The sequence below is a fragment of the Akebia trifoliata genome, chromosome 8, assembly GCF_017979445.1.
Source record: "Akebia trifoliata isolate Shusen 1 chromosome 8, ASM1797944v1, whole genome shotgun sequence".
Classification (NCBI taxonomy): domain Eukaryota; kingdom Viridiplantae; phylum Streptophyta; class Magnoliopsida; order Ranunculales; family Lardizabalaceae; genus Akebia; species Akebia trifoliata.
The window spans coordinates 5502236-5515207 of NC_141382.1; the positions used below are offsets into that span (position 1 = coordinate 5502236).

Here is a 12972-nt window from a genome sequence, read left to right on the forward strand (position 1 = left end):
ATTCCAATCTGAATTAGATCCTAAGAAAATTTATACTGATCCCTAGGAATATCAGCTCCAGTTCAACCGCATTTTGGATGGTGACCCTCAAACGACTCTAGGGATACGTGTGCCCCCAGTCTAGGTCGTTGGGGGTAGTTGGCTCTCTCTCTTTCTCCCAGTCTCCATGCAATTCTCTTACCCTTTTATGACCTTTGAACATATATAACCCACAATACATCTTTTCCAAGTTGCTTACCCTATTTTGAGAAATAACATTAGATCTCTGCTAATTTACTCCTCATATATCCATGCACACTGTGCACTTTGATAAGTAGGTTCATTTTGACAAGTATTTTATACTTGTTTCTTAGTTCTTAGAGAGTATTGTTAGGATTCTACCTAGACTGTATATGTGTGTTCTTTTGTCTACAATGATGGAGAATAAACAACAACTTAAGACCAACTTAAGGAACACCAACCTTCCTGATTTGCTTCAACCTATTAAGCTTGGATACCAGTACTTGATCTCCCATGCCAAATATCTCTTTTTCACACCTCTCTTTATAATCTTCTTCGTTCACCTCTCGACGCTTACTTTCGACGATTTAATTGAGCTATGGAACCTTCTCAAGTTCAATCTTGTCTCAGTCATATTTTGTTCGTCTCTCTTGATTTTCATAACTACTTGGTACTTCACGAGTCGGCCTCGAAAAGTGTACTTGGTCGATTTTTCATGTTACAAGCCTCAACCTAATAATATTTGTAGTCGAGAGAGGTTCATGGAGCTTTCGGTTTTTACAGGGAGCTTCTATGAAGAGAATTTAGCCTTTCAGAAGAAAATTTTGGAGCGATCGGGTTTGGGTCAATCGACATACTTGCCCGATGCAGTTTTGAGGGTGCCACCGAATCCTTGTACCGCAGAGTCAAGGAAGGAGGCTGAGATGGTGATGTTTGGGGTTGTCGATGAGCTCTTAGCGAAGACGGGGGTGAAGGCCAAGGATATAGGGATTCTAATTGTGAATTGTAGTCTTTTTAATCCTACACCATCTCTTTCTGCCATGATTGTGAATCACTACAAGCTTAGAGGGAATGTTAAGAGCTATAACCTTGGTGGTATGGGTTGCAGTGCTGGACTTATATCCATGGATCTTGCCAAGAAGCTTCTCCAGGTTAGTATCTCTATTTCTTTTATAAGGGTGCCTATGAGAAAAGAAAAATATTAATATATATAGAAGATTTCTTTTCCTAGGAAAACAGTTATAAGAAAATAAATTTTGTTACTAAATGTTTGTGGGTGTTTAATTGCATCAAGGAAAGGGTGAACAGAGAGTTGATTTTTAATTATGGGGATGGGGTAAGATTTTCCAACCCTGACGAAGAAATCATTTTCTTTGGAGGCTGATTCTGAGAAAATTTTCCTAATGATAGGAAAATTGTTCTCTCTAAAAAAATGATTTTTGTCCGAAGTACACACAATAATACACAATATTTTCCTTGGAAAATCATTTATTTAGTTATTATTCCAGCAATCACACAGACCCAAAGTGTAAAATGAAACTTAAGGTACTCGAACTATTTAATTTATTTGTTGATTTTCGTTGGTAAATGTCTGGTTTATTTTACACTTTTCCTTGGTAGATGTTTAATTGAAAATTACATCAAATTATTTGTTCTATATCAACTCTTATTAGGAAAATAACAAATAAATTAGATTTGAAAGTTGCAACAAAACTCTCCCAATTTCCTAATTTGGTGTAGTTGTAACTCTTGCCCATCAGCGTAACTCCACCAAATTTGTACCCATACAACACGTGTTTCGAGCAATGTGGTGAGTGATGTTGACATTTCAACAATGCAAATTCTATGCTCTCATGTTAGCTCGACAACCAATTAATCGAAAGGGAGATTTACCAAGTAGATCTATCTGTTACAATTTTATTACAAATGTTACTAATGGTCATTGGGACTATATGAATTATAAAATTAGAAATCCAAGATCACATACTTCTTGATTTCATGGAAAATATCAGATTTAAAAGAAATAAATTTCAAAAATAAAAATCCTTTTTTTAGCTTGATTCAAGGTGTTGAAAATGGATGGTTACCGAACTCCCAATTTTAAATTTTAAATTCATTGGTGAAAACTAACTTTGTTTTTTTTAATTTTTTTTTTAAAGTTCTTAGAATTTTGTCATTTTATAGCCTTGTAACATCAGATCATGATTTTGGAAGCCAAAAATTGATGTGGTTTGAATCCACTCTAAGGTATGTTGAGTAACAAATTAACGCTTCAATTTGAATTTATGACATGTATCCCAACTTCAAGGTCTATTAGGTAATGAACTTGATAAAGTAAGGTTTGGTTGGTAACAAACTTCACAAAATAAGGTTACCTAAAACTCCAAGAGAATTTTTGTAATAAAAATGCAATAGTTACGCCTGCCAGGTAAATCTCTCTTCATCGAATTCATTTAAGAAATTTCCACTAATTTTAGCTACCACTCCTGTTAAACAGACCATCAGTCAAACTTTTGAAATCTTGCCACTCGATTTATTTTATTTTATGGAGAAACCGTCCCTTTTATTAAAATCAAACACCAGAATTGTTAATTATTAATTAAATCATGTGAAACATTCTCTCTAACTTTTGAGGGATACCATTTGAATAATGATGAATGCTCGTGGTTTTGGTACACAGTTAGGTATGAAGTTGACATGGCAATGACATAGAACCGTACATTTATTTCTTGTCTCTAACCCCTTGCATTGAAAATAGGAATAAGAACGTCATGGAAAAGTAAGACTAATGATAAACTGACGCTATTTGTACACTCCTTAACGTAGCATGTGAACAGAACCATAGATGTTTCGCCTTGTGTATCCTAAAGAAAAAGATCTATGGTTATGTTAATTTCTATGTCAGAGAGTGTCAATTTATCACAACTCCGAAACTAATTACACTCGTACAATTCTCTTGGGATTGAGAAAAATTACAAAATTCAACACCATTTTTATAGCCGCCACTCCAACTAGGAAATTTGTCGCTTTGTTTGTCTCTCTCCAAAAGAACACACATAGGCAAGAGGAAAATGGTCACTGAATTGTCATTTCATATTTTCATGAAATCCATATTTTACCATTAATACTCTTTAGAGTCGTGATAAATTGGCACTCTTTGTACGCTCTCTGATGTGGTAGTGCATAGAACCATAGATCTTTTTCTTTGGGATACACAAGGAAAAAGATCTATGGTCCTGTTCACATGTCACATCAGAGAACGTATAAAGAGCGTCTATTTATCAATAGTTCTTTACCTCATATCTCAAAAATAAACCTATAATCACATGGTTTGCCAGTAAAACTTTGCAAATTTAAATGCTTCAATCATTTCTAGAAGCTCTATAGCAATTATTACCTTTAACTTACATCCATACCCTTCAACTATTAACATGCAACAGTCACCCCTGGTGCACCTTCACATAAAAATCGATCTTATCGATAATTTCAAAAAAAGAAATTCAAGTTTAATGCCCTATCCACAGTTTTAATTTATAATTGAAAATGTATTCATTTACAATGGCTAAGATTCATCAATCAACTAGATTTTTCGTGTAAAGGTTTCAACTATAATTAACTCAAAAAATAATTAAGGGTTTAGATCTATAGACTCATGAAAAAAGACTTATAAATGAACTTGAAATGTCGATAGTGTAAACTGAGTACAACAGCTGGGCTTAATATATATATATATATATATATACATGTTTGGCATCCTATTATTTACCATATGTTTTGTCTTACATGGGTTAGAAATTTTGGAATGGATTAATTTTAGGTGAGGATGATCTCTATGGTGAGGAGATCATCCTCACAAAAAATCAGCTCATTCCGAAAATTTTAATCTCATAAAAAAATATTTATAAAAATGGACGGTCCATAATTCTTCAACTTATAAACATGGGATTAGAAATTTCGGAATGGACTGATTTTTGTTGAAGATAATTCATGTAAGACAAAACAGTATGGAAAAATGCAAGGTGCCCAAAATTTTCGAGATATATATATCTCCTAAGGACCCATAATGTCTCTCATAGATAAATACATAGTGACATTTGGATTTTGTAGGTTGGGATTTGTTTTCATTTATGACCCCTCTAACTGTAATAGTATATAATGATAGATAGTACGATAAAATTAAATTATAGACCAGAAGATTTTAATTTGTGGTTGTGGGTGTGACGTATACATTTAAGTCATCATGACAACCAACTACATCTGTTGGCCCAATAACGTCAACATGTGATATTTGTTTTACATTCTATGAAAAACAAACAGGTGCACCCAAACTCCTACGCCCTAGTAATTAGCATGGAAAACATCACACTCAATTGGTACTTCGGTAACAACCGTCCGATGCTCTTATCCAACTGCCTCTTTCGCATGGGTGGGGCCGCTATTCTCTTATCCAATCGACCATCCGATCGTCATCTTTCCAAGTACCAACTCATTCACACCGTCCGTACCAACAAGAGTGCCGATGGTCGTAGCTTCAGTTGTGTTTTTCAAGAAGAAGATAACACAGGAAGAGTTGGTGTGGCTATATCAAAAGACCTAATGTCTGTAGCAGGTGAAGCTCTTAGGGCTAACATCACAACCCTTGGACCACTAGTACTCCCTATGTCAGAGCAACTTCTCTTCTTCATGTCTTTAGTGGGAAGAAAGGTTATCAAAATGAAGATAAAGGCTTACATACCTAATTTCAAGCTAGCTTTTGAGCACTTTTGCATCCATGCAGGAGGAAGAGGTGTTCTTGATGAGTTAGAAAAGAATTTGGAGCTCACAGACTGGCACATGGAACCTTCTAGAATGACACTTAATAGGTTTGGAAATACTTCTAGTAGTTCCTTGTGGTATGAACTTGCTTACAGTGAAGCTAAAGGAAGGATCAAGAAGGGTGATAGGGCATGGCAGATTGCTTTCGGGTCTGGGTTCAAGTGCAACAGTGCAGTATGGAGAGCATTAAGGGCCATTGATCCAACCAAAGAGAAGAACCCATGGATGGATGAGATTGATGGGTTTCCTGTTCATGTGCCCAAAGTGGTATCGATCACTTCGTGAAAATTTAAATTTAGTTTTTGAATGTGTGTGTGTATTGATATCTATATGGATTAAACATAGAAGCGTTAAATGGGATGCTTAGGTTCATGGAAAATAACCAAAATGGTAATGTATTTTAAGAAAGTTATGAAACCAGCCATGTTTTTTATATTTACCAAAATGGTTATTTACCCTTTTTCATAATTTTCTATTTTACAATTTGATGATGAGTTGTATGGTCAATTTGATGAGTTTTATGCCCATGAGTTGAATGTAGGTTTACAATTGTAGCTAAAAGTCCATAATAGCGACAAAAATACTATCTGTCGCTAAAAGTTAAGAAATTTGACAACGGATATAGACGGTCTTAATTTTCTGTTGCTAAATGCATGTTATTTATATCCGTAGTTATAAATATACATATTTACTAATAGTTATTTATATCAGTCGCTATAAATATACTTATTAGTGATGGTGTTATTAACTGTCACTTTTTTCCACTATAAATATATATATATGGGTCAGGTTCAAAGGACAACCATTTCAACACACATATAGACAACGTGTTTTGTCTTATATGGAAAAAAATGTTTGGAATGGACTGATTTTTTGTGAGGATGATCTCTGTGATGAGGGATCATCCTGGCAAAAAATCATCCCATTCCAAAACTTGTAACCCCATCAAAATTGATTTACAAAAATTGGACGGTCTATAATTTTTCAACAAAAATTGGACGGTCTAGAAGTTTCATAATGAGCTGATTTTTGGCAAGGATGATCTCCTCATCACAAAGATCATCCTCACAAAAAATCAGCCCATTCCAAACATTTTTGCCTGTATAAGACAAAACACGTTGTCTATATGTGTGTTGAAATGGTTGTCCTTTGAACCTGACCCTATATATATATATATATATATATATATATATATATATATATATATATATATATATATGTGGATCCCGTTCGGCACCCTAAGTTTTACCACACACTTTAACAAACGCGTTTTGTCCTACATGGGTTAGAAGTTTCGGAATGAGCTGATGTTTGGTGAGGATGATCTCTATGGTGAGGAGATCATTCTCACTAAAATTCAGCTCATTCCAAAATTTCTAACCCCATCAAAAATGATTTACAAAAAATGGACGGTCCACGATTTTTCAACTTGTAAACATAAGGTTAAACATTTCGGAATGGGGTGATTTTTGGGGAGGATGATCTTCTAATCATAGAGATCATCCTCACCAAAAATCAGCCCATTCCAAAACTTCTAACCCATGTAGGACAAAAAACGTTTGTTAAAGTGTGTGGTAAAATTTAGGGTGCTGAACATTTCCCTATATATATATATATATATATATATATATATATATAAGGTCCCGTTCGCCACCCTTAGTTTTACCACACACTTTAACAAACGCGTTTTGTCTTACATGGGTTAGAAGTTTCGGAATGAGCTGATTTTTGGTGAGGATGATCTCTATGGTGAGGAGATCATCCTCACCAAAAATCAGCTCATTTAAAAACTTCTAATCCCATCAAAATTGATTTACAAAAAATGGACGGTCCACGATTTTTCAACGTGTAAACATGGGGCTAAACATTTCGGAATGGGCTGATTTTTGGGGAGGATGATCTTCTAATCATAGAGATCATCCTCACCAAAAATCAACTCATTCCAAAACTTCTAACCCATGTAGGACAAAAAACGTTTGTTAAAGTGTGTGGTAAAACTTAGGGTGCTGAACATTTCCCATATATATAGGGAAATGTTCAGCACCCTAAGTTTTACCACACACTTTAACAAACGTTTTTTGTCCTACATGGGTTAGAAGTTTTGGAATGAGTTGATTTTTGGTGAGGATGATCTCTATGATTAGAAGATCATCCTCCCCAAAAATCAGCCCATTCCGAAATGTTTAGCCCCATGTTTACACGTTGAAAAATCGTGGACCGTCCATTTTTTGTAAATCAATTTTGATGGGATTAGAAGTTTTTAAATGAGCTGATTTTTGGTGAGGATGATCTCCTCACCATAGAGATCATCCTCACCAAAAATCAGCTCATTCCGAAACTTCTAACCCATGTAAGACAAAACGCGTTTGTTAAAGTGTGTGGTAAAACTAAGGGTGGCGAACGGGACCCATATATATATATATATATTTTTTTTTTATTTTTATTTTTATAAACACTATAAATATATTTGTTAGTCACAATTTTTAAAAGCTGTCATTATAAACCCTATAAATATTTTTCTTTATTTTAATATTAAATATTTTTTATTTAAATAATATATTTTTAATTGACTCATTCGAGTCAATTTGAAAATTGACATTTGAAATTAAAATGAACGGTGTAAACCGAAATTTGGACATAAGTTGCACATATTTGCAGGAAAAATCCCTAAGAAATTTAGAGAGATTTTATTTCTACATCAACTTTAGCCGCTCCAATTCATATGTAAACTCACTGAAATTTTATTTCTACCCACATCTTAGGATGGCATTAGAAAAAGTTGGAGGTGAGAGCCATGAGAGGGATAGGGAGCTTTGTTTCTCTTTTGTTCTTTCAGGGGAGAGAAAGAGTTGGTGTCCAACTCCATTTAAACCTAATTTTTTTTCTCTCTCTCATCGAGATCGCATATTGGTGAAAAATCAAATTGACAAAAATCTTGGAACGATTCTTGAAGAATACCTTGGAATGATTCTCTATTGGTAAGTTTTCTTCAATTCTTTCTCCATTAGGTTAGTTTTTTTAGGATTGGTTTAGAATATGTTCTTTGTAGTTTTCTTGAAGGTTTTTTATCTGAATATAGTTAATGTAAAGTTGTTCATGTCTTGGAATTGTGGATTCTAAGTCATCTAGGGTTTTGTTGGTGAGGAAATCGATCCAAATGTACGTTGTTTAAACCTCAATCATATTGGATTGATCTGTTATACAATTCTCTCTGGCACTTGTTTTGATTTCTTAACTTTTGTTCTATGATCGTCTTTCATCTTCCATGGATTTCAGATTCATTGTTTTGAACTTTTAACCTAGGATTTGCATCATAGCAATCATAATTACATTGTTAACTGTGCTTTTTGATCTAAGTGAAGCATTTGAATTAGCAAAATATCTAATTGGTCTTGATTAAATTCTTTTAAATCACTTAATATGGACTATTGGCATTCATGACTACAGTCCTAACTGCTACAATCTCAAAAGGTTCTTCCAACTAATCAAGACTTGTTGTCCCCAATTTTTGTGTGACAATGGTAATTACTCGGAGTGTCCAAACCAAAATTGCAGTTTTGGATCCCTTCTGAAACCTAATAAGATAAGGTATAAAGAACCACACTGATTGAGAATCAGAACCCGACAAGAACTGAAAAGATTTAAAGAGTAGTGATATATCACAATAGGTCTCCATTGATGGTTACATATGTATAAGGCCAAATTGTGAAGAGTAGAGATCTATCGCAATAGGTATCCATTGACGTCTGTAGGTGTCATACATTCAAGTTGGTTCTATCCAACGGTTACATATGTATAGGACCAATTGAGAAAAGTACATATGTATCACTTAGATAGGTATCATTAATGTTTGTGGGTATCATACATTTAGATTGGTTTGTTTTTACTATTCAAACCGTATCCATCTAATGGTTATATATATATATATATATAGTGCCAAATTGAGAAGAGTATAGACATATTAGTTAAACAGGTATCCATTGACGTCTATAGGTATAGTTTAATTATTTGATTTAGTACTACAAATCATAAAACCAAATTGAGAAATACACGATAAAAATTATGATTTCGATATCATTGGTTCATACACATTTTAAAAATATTTGTCATAAGAACATATATTCATTTTGAAATTTTTATCAAAGTGGGTACTAGTTGAACCATCCTTAATTGAATATAACATTATACCCTTGTTTTGAACTTCATACAGATGAATTTAATATGATTTTTATTTGAGGTTTACCAGATGAGTATTAGAGTAAAGTCAAGTAACTGTACAATGTGAAGTAAGAGATACTACAACACTTAGGTTGCCCTGACCCAATTAGTAGCTTTGGGTCCATGACGATGAGGAGGGATCCAAATTTGAAACATAGATGTGCAGCTATGTTGGAAAATGGGGTACCCCTTGTCTTCCCTAATATTGGGACCTTTTATGGTTCCAATTCTGGTTCCATTAATTTGCAGGTGTCCATTTGTTGATCAAACCATTTTTTTTCTAATATATATTTCTTGTTAATTTCCCATTTTGGATAGAATTTATTAAGATATTTTTCCTTTTGCATCAAAAGGTTGATTCATAACTTGCCTGAGAGAAGAGGCAAAGCCATGACTTTTTAATTTCCCTGCATATGAACTCTCTTAATCTTTGAATTATTGTTTTTAATTCAGATATAAACGTAAGCTCTACAGCTATCAGTTAAGATCATTGCAGAATTTGGTCCATTGCTCAACCAAACGATGCACCAAATTTGATTAGATTTTTTATCTTACATAATTTCTTGATACAGGGGAATCTCAGCATAGATAAGATTTGGAATTCATAATCTAGAGTTAATATAGGATATGAAGTTAGACTCAAATGATTTCTCGATTATGCATTTACCTTACAATCATATGTCTTTTTTGTGTTTGCTTAAATTATTTTATTCTTACTATTCTAAATCAATTATTTATTATTATTATTTTTATAGAGCACCTCGCAGTGGACCTATGACTATGGGTCCTCCATTGGGTTCTGGATCACGAGATGGGACTACACAAGCCGCATCTGAGACACTCAAGCGAGATGTAAGATCGTCTAGTAAGTATATAGTTGGAACATTTAATTATTTTTCTAATAAAATTATAGATACTGTTTTCAATTATTATAAGTTGATTTATTCAATGATTCTTCCATGATATAGGTTCTCAGTGGACTTGAGGTCCTAATCAATTGATCCAAGTTCTTAACCAAAGAGTGCACCCCAAGATTCATTTCATTGAATATTGGCAGTCGATTGGGAACATTGAGAGACAGCTAGCATCATACATTGGCATGTTAGCATGTTAGCATGAGATGGGTGCATGACACCTATTGATTGTACAGATTGGAGAAAGATGCCACGAGAGAAGAAAGAGTATGCATGGACGACCGTTAAGGAATGATTTTTTTTATATGAATAAATTTTTTTTCCATGGTGATTTGTTTATAATTTTACTTGGATTGGCAGAATACAATATTTAGCCAATCACTTAGGTACTTTCTTCTCATATGATACAAAATCAACTCCTCCATACTAAGAAGCTTAAATCATCAGCAATGTTTAAAGCTTGATTGCATTTGTAGAATTTCTTGACCTTAAGATCTCTTTGTAGTGAAATTTTTTGTATTTGTAGAGCAGTATATGATGTCACCTGAGATTAATATGTAGAGAGACAGAATTGTGTCTAATGTTTGTTTTAGAAATTGGTAAGATATTGTTTTGTTAGTAATGTTTTGATGAGGGAATGCATGACAAATGTTTTCATCTCCTGTCTAGGTAAGTTTTTTTTTTTGTTTGATTTGATACATTTGGATTATTTGGTTGCATGTATTTTGTTTGTCAGAAGTTTGAGTGGCTTCTCTTGAGAACCTCTAATTGAAAAGATAAAATGTTATATAATGTGTACGCCCTTTGTTACCCTAAAAATAGAGAGATTATTATTTTGGTGTTGGGCACAAAAATCCTACCCTAAATCAAATTGCAGTTAGTTCCAAATAACTATTGATATGGGTCAAGGATTCGGTTTCCAATGAAAACCCAATACAATAAGAATTCGATTTGATGACTTACGAAATCGATTTTAGTTAACCATCTCCTGATCCAATAGAGATCCAGTTGTATTGTATTTGAAATGTCTATTATCTATTACCTATATAAAAAGAGAATTGTTTGGTACGACTTTTTCACTTGACAAGTCTACCCTTTTTTTTATAAGGAATTTCTCTTAAATCCAAAAAGGAAAGTCTCGTCGTCTCCCTTTGTCTCTACGACTTCTCTCTGCAAATCCTATTTGTTTTGTCCACGTCATAATAATTCTAAATTCGCGCCTTCATTCGAGGGATTAATAGTCTCTTCAGTTTGCCCTTTCGTCTTCAAAATGGTAGATGTTAATCTATTCTTATTATTAGTTTTTATCAACACTTATTCCTTTGGAACCTTAATGTTGGAATAAGTTCTTTGTTAGCTTTAGATAATTCGTTGGAAAAGCCTTACGATGGATTTGTTATATTTTCAATATTTTTTCTTCTCGGTTAAGAACCTACGCTTGAACGAAGTCTTTAGGCAAAAACACCAGAAAAAAACAAAAATCTGTTGCCTTCAACGATAAATCCGTAAGTTTACAATCTTAATGAAAAAAAATCCAAAACTTGTCACCTTCGACGAGAAATCCTTATGTGCTCATTAGGTGGATTTTGATGGTTTTGCATGGATGTGGTTGTAACACTTGTTGTGTTGTTAACGGATCGAAGTGTTGGAAACTTGTAGTCGATTTTTCACATAATGTTTTGAGAAATTTGTGTTTTAGATTGGTAACATAAGAGGATACTTTCTGATCTAGACAACTAAGTGTTTCCATACGATAGTCTAACTAAGGGTTTCCATCTTCTCGAACAATCATCCCCCTATCATTTCTATGAGTAGCCCAAGTAAGTCCCTCTCTCTGGTTTACGATTTCCAATGTGTGGGGTTGGGTTTTGCCTAAGGGTTTTTTTCCCTTCTTTCTTGAGGTTTTGTTGCTGCCAATCTTTGTTTGTCATTCATTTATGCACGATTTGAGCCAAAGAACTTGTTCAATAAATGAATGACCAACTCCCCCTAAAACTCCAGACTTATTCCTCAATCTATAATTCATTTTCAAATTTTAGTAAATGTATATACAAACCATCTTCAAGAACTTGTTTATAGTTCTTAGTTTTACAATTTGTTGAGTCTGACAATAGTGACAACCGAACTGTCTCTGCATCTGTTATTTGAAGTTCACAGCAATTCCCATTTCTTTTAATCTCTAGCACAAGTGTGGAGTGTGGGTTCACCGAATAAGCAATTCGTAGCAATTCTCATCTAAAACAATCGAAACTTAGATATCCCCTCCAACGTCTTCCTTGAAAGTCACACAATGACACTAGAAAAGTCACCTCTAGCTTTTATGGGACCCCCAAAAGTTGATCGACAATCATTGAAGCATTTTAGTGAAGTTGAAGGCTCAATTTCGCTCAAGCCCTATATTTCAATAGACTCAAGGGAAGCCATCATCATCCATACATTTTACTAAGAGAGCAATCTCCCTTCCAATTTTCTAAATAAAGAGCCCATTCAGTTTACTATTTAAAAAAAAAAATCTCTTTCAACAACAAGGTTGGCTAATTTATCACCATAGAATTTCCTTCTAAATGAATACAAAAAACAAGACCAGCTTCTAAATTGCAAAGAGGAAACTACAGTTTATAGAATAACATAACTCCACTAATTATTTATTCTGTGGTTCATTTTGAGGGTCGTATTAAATTGGCTGTGTCTTTTAAACTTTGAGAGCATTGCCAAAAGATTTTACCTTCAACTTACTTTACATTTTTGTTAACTATTATGTGCCGATGTATTTTTATGTGCTCTATTTTATTGGGTTATTCTACCTCTATTAGTCATCAAGATTGGTTATTATTTTAGGTTGTGGACTCATTTTGTTATTTCTGATTGTTGATGAACAGTTCGCTCATATTTGGTCATTCCTTGTGGAAGTCTCCTACATTGTTTAATTCAGACCTACATAATCAAATGATATCTATTCTAATTGGCACCTATTTTGCTAAATGGACATATAGGGTGCAGTCTCTTTGCTACCATTCTAATAAGT

General features: G+C 33.8%; 1 protein-coding gene and 1 long non-coding RNA gene across 3 annotated transcripts; both read left to right on the forward strand.

Annotated features, from left to right (window-relative positions):
* The first annotated feature begins 222 nt into the window (after nt 1–222).
* LOC147395679 (3-ketoacyl-CoA synthase 11-like) lies at nt 223–5451 on the forward strand. Its single transcript, XM_086450608.1, has 2 exons — nt 223–1151; nt 4318–5451. Exons 1-2 carry the CDS (start codon nt 393–395, stop codon nt 5098–5100), a joined length of 1542 nt encoding a protein of 513 aa, XP_086306734.1. The 5' UTR covers nt 223–392; the 3' UTR covers nt 5101–5451.
* Nucleotides 5452–7274: 1823 nt separating this feature from the next.
* Nucleotides 7275–10543, forward strand: LOC147395680 (uncharacterized). 2 transcript variants are annotated; one of them, XR_015180530.1, is made up of 3 exons: nt 7275–9665; nt 9789–9898; nt 10002–10543. It is a non-coding gene; the product is annotated as an uncharacterized LOC147395680 (long non-coding RNA). The 2 variants fall into 2 exon arrangements; XR_015180529.1 differs by having other exon boundaries at nt 7276–7793.
* The last annotated feature ends 2429 nt before the right edge of the window (nt 10544–12972 follow it).

Excerpts from the sequence above, each read along its gene's own strand:
- LOC147395679 (XM_086450608.1), top strand. The coding sequence starts at position 393 with ATGTGTGTTCTTTTGTCTACAATGATGGAGAATAAACAACAACTTAAG. Across the intron at positions 1,152-4,317 it reads TTGCCAAGAAGCTTCTCCAG|GTGCACCCAAACTCCTACGC; the intron begins GTTAGTATCTCT and ends AAAAACAAACAG.